At 44.2% G+C, this 16,592-nt stretch overlaps 1 protein-coding gene across 4 annotated transcripts in view; it reads left to right on the plus strand.

Annotated features, from left to right (window-relative positions):
* LOC144694513 (LIM domain-binding protein 1) overlaps positions 1-16,592 on the plus strand; it is a 98,207-nt gene that overhangs the window by 64,926 nt on the left and 16,689 nt on the right. For all 4 annotated transcript variants that reach the window (XM_078565026.1, XM_078565023.1, XM_078565025.1 and 1 more), the window contains exons 3-5: positions 8,564-8,608; positions 11,938-12,013; positions 16,137-16,239. In XM_078565026.1, coding sequence (XP_078421152.1) covers positions 8,564-8,608; positions 11,938-12,013; positions 16,137-16,239 — 224 coding nt within the window. The remainder of the gene's footprint in view (positions 1-8,563; positions 8,609-11,937; positions 12,014-16,136; positions 16,240-16,592) is intronic.

A 16,592-nucleotide genomic window follows, 5' to 3' on the forward strand; every position in this document is an offset into this window, starting at 1 on the left:
GCGCTGGGATACGGTTCAACAGATAGAAGACATCTTTTCCTCCCTCACCCATTGGTCACTAAAACAGCCCAGACGATGAATAGCCACAAGATTTGTGACTGTGGGCAACATTGCAACTTTGCCTGACTCTCAGCACCCAATGTTGCATATTCCAGTTGGGGGTGTCGTTGGAATATAAAGAGAGACCGCCCCCCCCTGCTTGGTTTGTATCCTTTATAACTGACACCAGGACCACTGGTAATACCTGTCCCAACTGCCTTAGAGACCCTTTCCTTCCTGAAAGTCAGAGGGAGCCACTGGAGTCTGCCGTTATTTATCTGCTGATTGACAGATACAAGGAAAGGCTTGGGAATGGCTTGTTTACAGAATTCCCCTCAGCCTGGGGTTGAAGCTTGGGGGAAAATTTAGCATAAAACGCGCGGAGCAATTACCTGCTAATGATTCCGGATTTTTAATCAACGCCCACTTTCTAAATTCAGGTTTGGAAAATAATTTTATGTGCAGGCAATATGCACCTGCTGTCGAGACAATGGGATATGAAAGGTGAATTTTTTTTTTTTCATGAGCTGCAGTACCGCAGAGCGCCTGATGGCGGGGCTGTTGACTCTGCAACAATAATGTAAAGCTGCGCCACCTGCTGGCCATCTGCGGTAGCGCAGTTCTGGAATTTGCTGCCGCGCCATGCACTGGCAGGCGGTGGTAATGCAGAAATAGAGAAGGAAGCAAATCCGGCACTTCAGATCCCAATATCTCGTGGGACGTCCTGCCCCATGTTCCCAAAGATCTGCGGGTCGAGAATCAGCCTTGTTCAGACACAAGAAGATCCACAAGAAGAAACTCGCGACTCTGAGTAGAAAAAACAAAACAGAATTACCTGGAAAAACTCAGCAGGTCTGGCAGCATCGGTGGAGAAGAAAAGAGTCGACGTTTCGAGTCCTCACGACCCTCTGTCTCCGACTCTGAGCAGGTGTCATCCTCAAATCGAGGGGCAGCTGCGATGAGTAATGCAGCTCCTATGTCGAAATATGTACTACATTTTTTCCTAACTTCTGAAATTTTAGAAAATACCCTGCACCATTTCCCTGAAGCCCAAAGTGGATGATCTCACAATTTCCTACACTGAACTGTATTCATTTTTCTCACTCATTTAATCCTTGCAACTTTCTGCTTCAATCTACACTATTCACTGCCTCACCTTAGGGACCTGGGAACAGACCCCTTGAGCCTGTCCTGCCATTCCGAGAGATTGCGCCTGATCGGTGACCAATTCCCTGCCATTATCGTATATACCCCAATACCTTTGACTAACAAAAATCATAATCAATATCAGAATTAAAACAATTCATCTAGCATCAATTGCCATTTGTGGAAGAGAGTTGTAAACTCTTTGATATGTAGAAATATTTCCTAATTTCACTCCCAGAAGGTCTGGCTCTCATTTTTAGACTGTGTGCCCTAGTCCTAGACTCCCCAGTCAGCAGAAATATTTTCTCTCTATTGACCCCATCTGCTTCCCTCAATGTCTTGAGAACTTTGCTCAACTCATTTCTCACCTTCCAGGGAACACAACCCTGCTTCGTGTAATCTCTTCTTGTAATTTAACCCTTTGGTATCATTCTAGTAAATCTATAGTGGCATTGTCACAGGACTAGCAATCCAAAGACCCGGGGTAAGGCTCTGGGAACCTGGGTTCAAATCCCACTATACCAGATGGTGAAATTTATTTAAAGGATGTAATAGCAGAGCATTTAGAAATGCATAATATAATCAAGCAGAGTCGGCAAGGCTTCATGAAGGGGAAATCATGCCTGACAAATTTATTAGAATTCTTTGAGGAGGTAACAAGCAGGAGAGATAAAGGGGAACCAGGATTTCCAAAAGGTGTTCGATAAGGTACCGCATTTAAGGCTAGTTAGTAGTTGGTGTTGGGGGTATTATATTAGCATGGATAGAGGATTGGCTAACTAATAGAAGACAGAGAGTTCGGATAAGGGAGGCATTTTCAGGATGGCAACCTGTAACTAGTGGAATGCCACAGGGATTAGTGCTGGGCCACAATTATTTGCAATATATATTAATTATTTAGATGTGGGCGGTGAATGTTCTATTGCCAATTTTGTGGATGACACAAAAATAGGTGGGAAGGCAAGTGGTGAGGATGACACAAAGAGTCTACAGAGGGCTATAGACAGGTTAAGTGAGTGAGCAAAAACTTGGTAGATGGAATATAATGTGAGAAAATGTGAGGTTACGTATTTTGGCAGGAAGAATATAGGAGCTGAATATTACTTAAATGGAGAAAGACTGCAGAAAGCTACAACACAGAGGGATTTGGGAGTCCTTGTGCATGAATCCCAAAAAGCTAACATACAAGTTCAGCAGGTAATAGGTAAAGCAAATGGAATGTAAACATAGGGAAGTGTTGCTAAAACTATACAAGACACTAGTTAGACCACACCTAGAATACTGTGAACAATTTTGGTCCCCTTATCTAAGGAAAGATATACTGGCATTGGAGGCAGTCCAGAGAAGGTTCACTTGGTTGATTCCGGGTATGGAGGGATATTCTTATGAGGAGAGGTTGAGTAGGCTGGGCCTGTACTCATTGGCGTTTAGAAGAATGAGATTATTGAAACATATAAGGTTCTTAGGGGTTTTGACAGAGTAGATGTGGAGAGGTTGTTTCCCCTTGTGGGAGAGTCTAGGACCAGAGGGCATAATCTCAGAGTAAGGGGTCACCGATTTAAAACAGAGATGAGGAGGAATTTCTTCTCTGAGGGTAGTGAATCTGTGGAATTCTTTACCGCAGCGGGCTGTAGAGGTGGGTAGTTAAATATATTCAAGGCTGAGATAGACAGATTTTTAATCAGTAGGGGAATCAAGGGTTATGGGGAAAAGGCAGGAAAGTGGAGTTGAGGATTATCAGATCAGCCATGATCTCAGTGAATGGTGGAGCAAACTCAATGGGCTGAATGGCCTACTTCTGCTCATACGTCTTATGCTGCAATCACTCGAGGTCAATATGTCCTTCCTCGTGTGGGGTCCAGAACTCCAGGTGTGGTCTAACTGTGGCTTTGTGTAGCTGAAGCATAACTTCTACCCTCTACAGTTCTGATCCTTTAGATATAAAGGCCAGCTTTCCATTAGCCTTTCTGATTACTTTCTGTTCTGGTTCATGACATTTTCATGATCTGTAAACCAGAATCCTCTTTAGACCTCCACTGTTTCTAGCATTTCACTACGGAAAATGGATAGAACAGGGTACTTTCTAGGTTCAAAGTGGGTGACCTTGTATTTGCCACAGTTTTGCCATTCATTTAATCTATCAATACCTCTTTGTAAAGTTACACTTCCACCTAAACTGCTTACAATGCTGCCCATCTTTGTGTCACCAGCAAATTTGGGTATGGGACTTTCGATCCCATTATTGAAGTCATTAATAAATATAGTGAATAGTTGAAGCTAACCAACACAGATCTTTGCATGACAGCACTAGTCACATCCTGCCAGTGAGAGTACCTGCCGTAATCCCTACTCTCTGTCTCCTGTCGCTGAGCCAATTTCCTAACCAGGTTAATCATTTGCCTTCAATTCCATGAGCTTCAACTTTAGCCAAAAGTCTCTCACATGGAACTTTATCAGATGCCTTCTGGAAGTCCATTTAAATAACATCCATTAACATTCCGTTGTTCTTTGTCACCTCCAATGTTCTTCATAAACTGCACGTGTGCGTGGCCACACAGCATTGCAGAAGGTAGCATGCAGGCTGCTCATAACTTGTCCCCTTCAACAGCCTTTGTGTGCGGCTGTGCAAAAAAAATTTGAAAGTATTGTGCATTCAAAGGGATAGGTTGTAGGCAACAAAAGAGAATTAGAGGGGACACTGGTCACCTCTTCAAAAAATTGAATCAGGTTTGTCAGGCATGACCTTCCCCTATGTCCATGCTGGTTCTCCACTTAAGCATAGACTCCAGTAATTTCCCAACAACAGATGTTAGGCTGACTGGTCTAAAATTCCTTGGCTCCCTGAACACCTTTCTTAAAAGACGAAGTGACATGCACAATTTTCCAGTCTAAAGGAACGTAGGACTTGTGAATGTTTCCTGAACTGAGAGAATTTTGGAAGATTATTGTTAGGGCGGCTGCACTGTTCTTGTCCAGGTCCCTCAGATGGAAACCATCTGCTCCTTGGGATTTATCACTCTCTTCATTTTGGCATCCATTGCAAGTTCCTGTTCATACTCTGCTTTTGTAGCCCTTACTATCCGTTCTGTCACCCTTTGCTTTTTTTGCTTCTTTCCCATCCACCAGGATGTGTGCTAATTTTTACACGTTTCTCTGCCTTTTCCTTCAGTTTTATGTTGCCTCTTATCTCTTTCGTTGGTCCTTGGCTGTTTTTTCTTTTGGGCAAGTAGAGCTCTTGTCCCTTAGTGTTATGAACTGATTCAGTCTGACAAATTCTTTTTGGAACATCTCCCACTGATACACTGTTGTTTTACCCATTAACAGATTTGCCCAGGTTACTGTGGGCAGTCTCTGTTACGTCAGATTGAAGTCAACCTAATCTAGAATCTTAGTCACTGTTTTGTTTTCTACCTTTCAAACATTGTGTTGAACTTGAGCATATTATGATTGCTATTTGATCATTGTTCACTGGATCATTGCACATTACTAAATGTGACATGATCTGCTCCCCACCCCCCCGACCTTTCTTGGATCCAGGACATATTGGGTGGAATTTTCCCAGTCCACTGGAAGCAGCTTCCAGTTTGGAGGCAGGGAGATTACAGAAAAAGATGTTCGGCCAGATTCCGACTTGATCCTGCCCCCCTCACAGCTTTCCAGGGCCGATTGGGAATGCCATGGGGAACTCTCATGGCTGAGGCGAGAAGCCAATTGGAGTATTTAAGAATCATTTGGGAGGGATCTTGCACGTGGATTCCCTCTTTCCCAATAGTGCAGGAGTTCCACGCTGGGTCTGCAGCCTGGCAGGCTGGAGACAACGACAGCAGCAAAGCAGGAAGATCTTCCTCAGTGAAGCTGATGAACTGTGAAAGCTTTCGTCAGTTACACTGAAGAACTCCGGTGATGGCCAGGTGAGAGTGTGCTGTTCGAAGCACTCCTCCTCTCAGAGAATACTTTCACTCCTCAACAGGTGATTACCCACTTGCATGGAAGACACCTCCACCTGTCTGGCACTTCACTCAGTTTCAGCTGCACTTCCCTGCTGGGAGCAGTTTATGCAGATCCACCTTCCATCTCTGCTGAGGGTCAAAGGCAGGGGGATCACCACTGCCAATAGCTTCAGCAGGAACAACACCAGCAGCAGAATCAACTGCTTTCCCCTCAGCTACGTACACGTCCACAGGGCAGAGGAGATGGACACTGATATTCAGCTGATCGGAGCTAGGACACTGGACACACACTCTCTTGACATGTCTGAGTACCAGTCTCTCAGGAGGATCAGGACTCGCACGGCAGGTTGCCGCTGACATTTGCATCTTCATGGAGCAAGACCTCCTTCCCAGTGGATCAGGTGGGCATGCATTACCAGTGGTGTCAAGGTGCCTGTCACTAGAGGACAAATCCCCTACCTCCTCCTATCCACTGTCACCAAGTTGTGCACTCTCCTCCTGCAAGGAGAGAAAGGAGGCATGAGTGCTGGGAATGGCTTGTGTGCAGAGGAGGGAAGGACATCATTTGTGAAGGTCACTGTGAGGCCTGGTCAAAGGGCACTAGGCTGAGGACAATAATGAGTGTTGGCTGCTCAGATGGCGATGTGAGGTGCCTACAAGCAGAGCCATAAGTGGAGTTGCAAGGTGTTGTCTGAGGAATTGCTGGGAAAGTCAGAGTGTGGGGATTGGCAGCTGACAGTGTTTCATCATTACAAAAACAGAAATACCTGGAAAAACTCAGCAGGTCTGGCAGCATCAGCGGAGAAGAACAAAGTTGACGTTTTCTGTTTTTGTTTTGGATTTCCAGCATCCGCAGTTTTTTGTTTTTATCTCAGTGTTTCATCATTCCCCTGCCCTGTGCTCCTGAGGTGATGGACCTTCTTGGTGCACTGTCTCCAGGTTGGGGCGCTGCTCACTTCCTCAGCCACTTCCATCCACGTCAGCCAGATTGGAGATGTTGTTGTCCTCCTCCCATTCTTGGGAGAGCTCACCTTACTGCAACCCCTCAGCTGGACCTCCAGGTGAGAGTGAGACCCCCTGGTAGGGATGGGGGAGGGGGGGGGTGGGAGGCACCCATTCTAGGTTTCCACTCCATCTGGTTGCTGCAGCCTCAAATATCCAAGTGTTGCTGAGCTTTTCTGAAACATGTTGTGGCCCCTTTAAGCGAAATCCTTCCTCCGATAAAATGCTCGCATCATCTTGCCCAGCCTCCCTGATTGATCGGGAAGCTCAGAGGCAAGCAACTGGTTGCCCTGGTAAAGAGCAGCCGGAAGGACTGCTAATCGAGAGATTGGATTCACTGTCAAAAAATAGTCATGCCGTTGTGCTAGAGACTAAGATGATAAGATACCACGCATTGTTGCAGAAACATTCTGGACACACCCAAAAGTAATTTACTACCTTTCTGACATGTGCTAGTCTGCTTATCCCAATCGATATGAAAATTAAAATTCCCCATTTAAAACCACACTGCCCTTGTTACATGCTTGTCTAATCTCTATCTTTATACAATCTACTCCTTCTCAACAGCTACACAACTGCCAGCCTCAAATCATTTTCCATTTCTTAATGTGGTTCATAAAGTCTCCGCTGTCTGCTTGCCCCTTGTTATATTCTCTTGTATCGTTGAAGCGATTGCAGTTTTAATTACAAAGGCTACTGCTCCCTCCTGCCATTTTTCATATCTTTCCTGCAGATCTTATAACCTGGTGTGTTTAGATTCCAGACCTGACCATCTAACAGCCCCGTCTCAGTAATGGCTGCCATGAATTTGCACCCGTCATTCATTCGATTTGCCCCCTGTGCTCTGTGTGTTTGTATAAAGAACGTCTATTTGATCTACACACCCTAACCTCTCCTTCAGTTCTAACGTTTTACCTGCACATTTTTAAATTTCCCTCCTGGGTTAATTAATTTGCATTTTTTTTTTGTTTTTCCTTTACATAGAGTGATTAATAAAACAATTTCCGATTTACTAGTTGAAAATCCTGTGATTGTCCTATTTATCCTTCCTGCTTGGATACTGCTCCAGCCCGGTTCAGGTGGAGCGCGTCCTAACAGTATAGCTCCTTTCTGTTCCAGCACTGGTTTCATGCTCCATGAAATCGAACACCTCTTCCTCACACCGTTTCTTCGGCCATGCATTGATTTCCATAACTTGCTTATCTCCATCCAAATTTCATGTAGCTCAGGTAATATTCCAGAGATTATAAGATTGAGGCCTTGTTTTTAAATTTAGCTCCAAGTTCCTGGTACTCTCCAAACAGGACCTCTCGCCCACTCCTCTCTATGCTGTTGGTCCCAACATGTATCACAATGACTGGAACCTCTCTGTCCCTCTCCAATATCCTTTTGAACGGTTTGAGATGTCCCTCACTCTGGCACCAGATGAGCAACATCCCATGAGGGACTCTCGATCCTCATTACAAAGGATGCCAACTGTCCCCCTAATTACTGAATGGCCTACAATTGCCACATTAGGCTTCCCCTCCATCTCCTCCTCCACCTCTGCTCAACGCACCCCCTCATTTCAATAGCTTCCTGCCTCAAGGTGCCACAGTCATCATTTTGGATGTCGCCTCCAGTCTTTCTCCTCTTTCTCTGTTGGATAGGATCAGTTTCTGTGGATCCTCATTCTCTGTCATGCCTGAGCTCCCTGTACTCTGTAAAAAAAACTGCGGATGCTGGAAATCCAAAACAATAACAAAAATACCTGGAAAAACTCAGCAGGTCTGGCAGCATCTGTGGAGAGGAGCACAGTTAACGTTGCGGAATTGAAACTGCTGAGTTTTCCCAGGTATTTTTGTTTTCACTCCAATCTCAACACTGCCATTCGTAGGATGTGGGGACATCACCACTTCTCGGGGGCAGTTAAGGATGGGCAGTAAATACTGGCCTTGCCAGTGGTGACCACATCCAATTAATGACTTTAAAAAAAGCCCAGGATTACAAAGGATATCATGGATAGAGTGTATCCAAGTCCCAGAATTCCCTCTAATCTGGTTAACACTACCCAGCCCATTGGAGCATCAGTTCCGGAGGGGAGGGGGAGGGGGGAGGGTTTGGATGAACTCTGAAAATAGGGAATTTCACCCTGAGAGTTTCTGATCTCGATTTGAGGCGCGTGACAGTGTTTATTTTGGAGTGAATGTTTGTGCTGTGTACAGAGACGGAACACTTTTCACTTTGTGCAGTTGTGAATGGTGCCACCTGTCAGTCCTTCTTGGGAGCAGAGGTCACGGGTTTGGGAAGTTTGGTTCAAGAAGCCTTGGCGAGTTGCCACGGTGGGGGCAGGGGGTTGGTTATATTATTCCAAGGATGAAAAGTGAACCCAACTGAATATTCCTGTATTTTCAACTATCCTATGTACTTTTTCTTCCTCTTGACAGTCCGACACCGATGTATCCTCCGACATATCTGGAACCTGGCATTGGGTGAGTGGCAGAACTGTAATAATAGTTTGGCCTTAGGCTGGATAGATCTTGTGGTATTGGGACATACAGAGCTGGAATTTTCCACCTTTGATTCCAAACCTGTGCCAACCTGCCCGACTGCCCATTCTACAGGTGTTGGCCAAGGACAGTGGATCAAGCTTTTCACCAAGAGAAGTCATCAAAGGCAGAGAGCTGATCCGTTCCTCACCCAATGTCTCCTAACATGTGATGGACTTCTTTCCAGTTCTACTTTTGTTCATCATTACTGACATCTAAAGTAACAACTGCAGAACCATCTTTATCCTTTAATAAGCTCATGTTACACAATCCAATATAAGTCAAGTAATATGGTGTGATTCGATATAATTATATAATCCTTTATTTGTGAGCTCACGATTCACTATAAGACCTCAGGTACTGTCTTTTACAATTCCAGCATGACGATAGAAAGTGTTTTGCTCCAAATGCTTATACCAATTCTACCTTTAATCTCTATATTTACACAATACTAACACTAAACTACAATATATCAAAAGACAGTCAATTCAAATTTCAGTTAACATGGTTCCAAGAAGATACACTCATGTTCATCCCAGTCTCTCCCAATGATTCTGTTGCCATGGTTATCTGGCCCACTTAAGCTCTTGAATCGCTTTATTACAATAAATGGTGATCAAGCAAGATACCCCAGATGGCCAAGACATGTCTGAGGGATCTCCCACATCTTTTACAAAGTATCACTGTTCAGCAGAACTGAAAGCTATCTCATGGCGCACTCATTCCACAAACAAGAAGGTGCATTGAGATACAGGCGTTGTGAGAACTCACAATGTTTCCAGCAAAGGTCACTGAAGGAAGATAGGGATATACCCTGGCTGATTCCCTTACACAGCAAAACAAAATCTATCAATCTCTGCCTAAAAATTTCAACTGAACCCCAGCATCTGCAGTTACCGGGGGAGATATTACCCAATTTCCACCACCATTTGGGCAAAAAAGTATTTCCTGATTTCACTTCTAAATTGCTTTGCGCTAGTTTTAAGATTGCGCCCCCCATTCTGTATTCTCCCACTGGACGAAGCAGTTTCTCTCTCTATCTACCCGTATGAATTCCTTTCTCATTTTAAATACCTCCGATAAGATCACCCCTTAACTTTCTAAAGTCAAGGCCATACAAGACAATTCATGCAATCTGTCCTTGTAATTTAACCATTTCAGCTGTAGTATAATTCTGGTGAAACTGTGTTACGCCTTCTTGAAGCAAGTATATCTTTTCGGAGGTCCAGTGTCCAGTACTCCAAGTACAGTCTGAACTTTCAAAGTATTTCTGGATTTCTTCGCTAGAAACCAGGGAATGTCTTGATGTGAAATGGTCAATTAATATAGCACAGGCTAATTAAAAATAGGCAAGTGACACACAACCTAATGTTATTCTCCCAGGTAGCAACTGCCTGCATTGCCAGCTTGCCCTGATGTAGAGGTGTAGATTGGCGTACCGAGGCCTGAATCCTTGTTATCTGTTCACCGTCAGGATTTGTGGAAGCCATTTTGAAGTTTGACGCCCTTCATTACTGAAAGTGATCTAGTGGCTTTCTTGTCCAGGAGCCAAGTCAGCAACAGGCAGCCCTGCCTACCCCCTTCCTGCCCCAATTCATCAGTTTCTCTAACAACGTGCGCTTCTATTTGACACTTCATGCACCAGAAGGAATCTCAAAACTATTGTCGCCAAGCAGGAGAGGGGGAAGGTAAAATGGAGAGTGAGCGGAGTGGTGGGGGGAGACACCAAAGGAAGGGTGAAAGAGAGGGGTTTTAAGGAGGTTTGCAAGCAGGAATGGAGTGGAGAAGGTGAAGGCAAAGAGTTCCATAGGGGCTGAAGGAGTGGACACCAACGGTGGAGCAGAGGGCGCAGTGAGTGATGCGGAGCGAAGAAAGGGAAAAAAGAAAGATGTGCATTTATATAGCACCATTTAAGATCATCGGACATCTGAATGCACTTTACAGCCAATGAAGTACTTTTAAAATGTAGTCACTGTTGTAATGTAGGAAATGTGGCAGCCAATTTGCTCACAGTAAACTCTCACAAACAACAATGTGATAGTGATCAGGTAGTCTGTTTTTAGTGATGTTAATGGAGGGATAAATATTAGCCAGAACACCAGGGGTAACTCCCTGCTCTTCTTCCAATAGTGTCACGGAACATCTCGTGTCCGCCTGAGAGAGCAGGCAGGGCCTCAGATTGCTGTCTCACCTCTGACAGTGCAGAGCTTTATCCACCCTCAGTGCTACACTGGGGGTGTGTTAGCCTTGATGCTCGAGTCCGCAGGAACCCAGAACCTTGTGACTCTAAGGCGAGACTGTTACCAGCTGAGCCACAGCTGATCAGGGGCATGTGGGGAAAATAAGGCCGGTGGACATCGTATGAGGCCAGGCCACAGGGGGATTTGTAATTGGAATTCTGAAATCAGCTTGTTGGTGCGCCAGCGGATTTCCTGACCAGGAAGCCTTCGGTCCTAGGCTGCCGTCTTCAGCTACAAAAGAGTCACATTCAGTTCCTCAGGCATCAGAATGGCTGCCGCCAATCCTGGCAGTGGACAGGTAGCATATATTCAGGCCTTGGTGCCATGTCAAACTGAAGATCATGAAAGGAAAACAAAAACAAAAATGCCTGGAAAAACTCAGCAGGTCTGACAGCATCTGTGGAGAGGAGCACAGTTAACGTTTCGAGCCCGTATGACTCTTCACCAGAACAGATGAAATGAGTTTGAAATGAAGACAGGTCTAAGACTTTCGGTGAGATAGAAGCCTTCAGGAGACAGGCCTGGACTAATGTTCCATAGACATGCATTCAAGCCCCATCAGCTGGGGGTAATTTAAATTCAGTTCACAAATCTGGAATAAAATGCTAGTCTCACTATTAATGATCGTTAGTGACCAGATTGTCATAAAGCCCATGTGATTCACTAATGTCCTTTAGGGACAGAAACCTACCATCCTTACCTGGTCTGGTTTATATGTTACTCCAGATCCACAGCAATGTGATTGATTTGAAATGGCCAAGCAAGCCACTCAGTGTAGCAAACAGCTAGATACACCACATGGACTACAGCGGTGCAGGCAGGCAGCTCAACACCAACTCTCGAGGGCAAGTAGGGATGGACAATCAATGCTGGTCTTGCCAGTGATGCTGACATCCCATGACTGAATTTAAAAAGAGAAGTAAAGAGAGATGGGAAACTAAAAGAATACTCTGAACATTTACACAAAAACTAGAAAAGCAGATTCATTGTGAATGAGGTGCTTTGTTCAGCAATTGTTCTGTTTTATGACAGGAGACACACACCTTACATGAACCAAACCGACTACAGGATATTCGAACTCAACAAACGATTACAGAACTGGGCAGAGGTAAAACATAATTCACTCTTTAATATACTTTGTTTCTGTAACCTTTGCTCATTAATGGGGGGAATTATAGCGCAGGAGAATGTTACACTTTCTATATCGGGTACTTAGTGTCAACGTCAAACAACCCCAGGGCAGGTACAGCACGGGGTTAGATACAGATTAAAGTTCCCTCTACACTGTCCCCATCAAACAGCCCCAGAACAGGTACAACACGGAGTTAGATACAGAATAAAGCTCCCTCGACACTGTCCCATCAAACCTCGCAGGGCAGGTACGGCACAGGGTTAGACACATAATAAAGCTCCCTCTAGAGAGGACAGGATTAATTAATTACCTCATAGTAAAGGTGCCCCTAGGTAGCAGTGATCATAACATGATTGAATTTTGCATTCAGCTTGAGGGAGAGAAGTGTGGGTCTAAGACTAGTGCTTTCAACTTAAATAAGGGCAAATATGAGGGCTAAAGTGAACTGAGAAATTAGGCTAAGGGATAGGTCAGTAGAGAAGCAGTGGCAGACATTGAAACAGATAGTTCATAACACTCAGCAAAGGTACATTCCTGTGAGAAAGAAAGACTCTAGGGAAGGACATACCACCTGTGGCTAACTGAGGAAGTGAAAGATAGTAACAAGTTGAAAAAAAAGTGTATAATTCCACAGAGGTTAGTGGCAGGTCAGAAGATTGGACAGAATATAAAGAACAGCAAAGAATGGGTAAAAAAAAGGGAGAAATTAGAGTACAAGAGCTGGAAATATGAAAACAGACAATAAGAATTTCTACAGGTATTCAAAAAGGAAAAGAGTAAGTAAAGTGAGCATGAGAATGAGAAATTAATAATGGAAAATAAGGAAATGGCAGATGAATTGAGCAGTTTTTTGTGTCTGTCTTCAATGTAGAGGATACAAATAACATCCCAGAAATAATTGTGAATCAGGAGGTGGAAGGGGGAGAGGAACTTAAAACAATTACAATCACCAGGGAAACGGTACTGAGAAAACTATTAGAACTAAAAGCTGACAAGTCCCCAGGTCCTGATGGACTTTATTCTAGGGTCTTAAAAGAAGTAGCTGCTGAGATAGTAGATGCATTGGTTTTAATTTTCCAAAATTCCCTAGATTCTGCAAAGGTCCCATCAGATTGGAAAATAGCAAATGTAATTTCTGTATTCAAGACAGGAGGGAGACAAAAAGCAGGAAACTACAGACCATTAGCTTAACACATCTGTCATAGGGAAAATGCTGAAACCAATTATTAAGGAGGTTAGAGCAGGGCACTTAGAAAATCAGGCAGAGTCAACATGGTTTGTTGAAAGGGGAATCGTGTTTGACTAATTCATTAGAGTTCTTTGAGGAAGTAACAAGCAATGTGGTTAAAGGGGAACCTGTGGATGTGCTGCACTTAGATTTCCAGAAGGCATTTGACAAGATGCGACATCAAAGGTAACTTTACAAAATAAGAGCTCATGATGTAGGGGGCAACATATTAGCATGGATAGAGGATTGGTTAGCTAACAGGAAAGTAGGCATAAATGGGACATTTTCAGGTTGCCAAGACATAATGAGTGCAGTGCCACAGGGATCAGTGCTGGGGCCTCAACAATTTACAATCTATATTAATGACTTGGGCGAAGGGACCGAAGGTATGTTTGCTAAATTTGATGATAGCACCAAGGTCGGTAGGAAAGTAAGCCGTGGAGAGGACATAAAGAGTCCGCAAAGAGATATTGATAGGTTAAGTGACTGGGCAAAAGTTTGGCAGATGGAGTATAATGTGGGAAAATATTAACTTGTTCACTTTGGCAGGAAGAATAAAAGAGCAACATATCATTTAAATGGAGAGAGATTGCAGAACTCTTGAGGTACAGAGGGATCTGGGTGTCCTGGTACATGAATCACAAAAAGTTAGTGTGCAGGTACAGCAAGTGATTAGGAAGGCAAATTGAATGTTGGCGTTTATTGCAAGGGGAATGGAATATAAAAGTAGGAATGTTTTGCTACAGTTGCTACAGGGCATTGGTGAGACCACATCTGGAGTACTGTGTACAGTTTTGGTCTCCTTACTTAAGAAAAGACACAACTGCATTAGAAATAGTCCCGAGAAGGTTCACTCGACTGATTCCTAGGATGAGGGTATTACCTTATGAGGAAAGGTTGGACAGGCTGGGCCTGTATCCATTGGAGTTTAGGAGATTGAGAGATGATCTTATTGAAACTTTTAAGACCCTGAGGGGACTTGACAGGGTGGATGCTGAAAGGATGTTTCCCCTTGTGGGAGAGACTAGAACTAGGGGACACAGTTTAAAAATAAGGGGCTGCCCATTTAAGACAGGGATGAGGAGAAATTTTTTTCTCCCAGAGGGTTGTGAGCCTGTGGAACTCTCTCCCTCAGAGAGCGGTGGAGGCTGGGTCATTGAATATTTTTAAGGCTGAGTTAGAATCTTGATTGACAAGGGGGGTCAAAGGGTATAGGTGTTAGGAAGGAAAGTGAGAGTCGAGGCCACAGTCAGATCAGCCATGATCTTATTGAATGGCAGAGCAGGCTCGAGGGGCCGAATGGCCTACTCCTACTCCTTATTCGTTTGCTCGTCCGTATGATCTTATGTGCACTGCCCCCATCAAACACTGTCCCCATCAAACATTCCCAGGACAGGACAGCACGGGGTTAGATACAGAGTAAAGCTCCCCCTACACTGTCCCCATCAAAACACTCCCAGGACAGGTACAGCACAGGGTTAGATACAGAATAAAGCTCCCTCTACACTGTCCCCATCAAACACTCCCAGGGCAAGTACAGCACAGGGTTAGTTACAGAGTAAAGCTCCCTCTACCCATCTATCTCCGGGCTGCAAGAAGCAGGAATGCAAACTCTGTCTGATTTTCTTTCTCTCTGGTGTCTAATCCATGGGTGTTGAGATCAGTTATTTTACTTTCACCCTTGCCCTGCTGAGAGTGAGTGACTCAGTTCAGACCTGGAATGAACTGGGACCAACCTGCTCAGTATGCCTCATTTGGAAGTTAGAGTATTTACAGTATAGAAACAGGCCATTTGGCCCCTCTGCTCTGTGCTGGCGTTTATGCTCCACAAGAGTCTCCTCCCACCCTATCATCCTTTGATTCCTTTCTCCCTCATGTGTTTATCCAGCTTCCCCTAAATCACCTGACTGATCAGATCAGCTTGAAACTTGTCAAAGTGAAATATAGTGACAATGGTGCCAGCTATTTGTGGATCAGGAGGATGTTGGTCAGTACACCTCTCCACACTTCCCACTGACTGACTCCAAACTCCTGGCTGTTCGGTCTCTATTTTTGGTGAATGGGTTTGTTTAAGAAGACATTTGGAAAACATATTAATGAAATCTGACACATTGGAGGCGATGGAATGTGCCCCAGCTGGATAAAGACTGTCAAAGACCAACCCCTAGTAGCTGGTTTTGTGTGTAGAGATCAGGGATTGAAGAATAACAATGGGTCAAGAACCAGATGAGAAGGTAAGAAACAGGAGCAGGCCATTCAGCCCGTCTAGCTTGTAAAAGGATCATAGACGAGTGAAGAAACCTCCTTATCTCAGTCTTAATTGACAACTCCTCAGTCTGAGACTGTGACCCCTAGTTCAAGACTCCCGAGCCAGGGATAACATTCTTTCAACATCTTTAGAATTTTATTTGTTTCAATGAACTACATCAATCAGCAGGCAGAGACGTTAGAACGCTAGTGAGGATTGTTAACATTAATGCAGTCTGGCTATAGTTTTTAAGTAACTTGGGATGAAGTAATGCATCTGCCTTTCTTACCCACATTCTTTCTCCCACTCTATCACATTGTCTCGTACCGTCTCTCAAACACAGTCTTTCTTATCCTCCCTCTGTCCCGCTCTCTCTTGTCCTCTCTCTCTCTCAGTCTCTCTTGTACTATCTTGCTCGATCGCTACATCTCTCAATCCTTCTTTTGTTTTCTCTCATCTTTCACTCAATCTTTTTCATTCTTACTCTCATTCTGTTGCACTTGTTCTCTTATTCTTTCCTTTGGTTTCCACCTCATTGATGTTTTTCATTTACACATTTTCATTCGCTCTCTCTCTCTTCATTCTCACATTCCAGTCCTCTAACTGAATCTTGCTTTCTTTAGGAATGCGACAATCTCTGGTGGGATGCCTTTACCACAGAGTTTTTTGAAGATGATGCCATGTTAACCATCACCTTCTGTTTGGAAGATGGGCCAAAGCGATACAGTAAGTACAGCAGTTCCATTATTCTATTTCCCAATAACTCTCCATTTCCTCTCTTCCTGGTGTCATGCTCCCAACCGTTCACTACACCAGCAGTGAGCTCCCGCAGTATTGTCAGATATGAAGCTGGTGTAGTTGAACCCTCATAAATGAAAACAGAAAATGTTGGAAAAACTCAGCAGGTCTGACAGCATTTGTGGGGAGACAAACAGAGGTAACGTTTCGAGTCCATATGACTTCTTCTGAGCTGAGCCCTCTCCTGAGAGATATTTGTTGTACTATCTGATAAAGAACTCAATGATCCACGAACTCCTAGAGATAGATCTCCCAGGTTCAGTTCCCGGTCTGCATTGAAT

Source organism: Cetorhinus maximus, chromosome 20 (genome assembly GCF_964194155.1).
Source record: "Cetorhinus maximus chromosome 20, sCetMax3.hap1.1, whole genome shotgun sequence".
In the NCBI taxonomy this organism is placed as follows: Eukaryota; Metazoa; Chordata; class Chondrichthyes; order Lamniformes; family Cetorhinidae; genus Cetorhinus; species Cetorhinus maximus.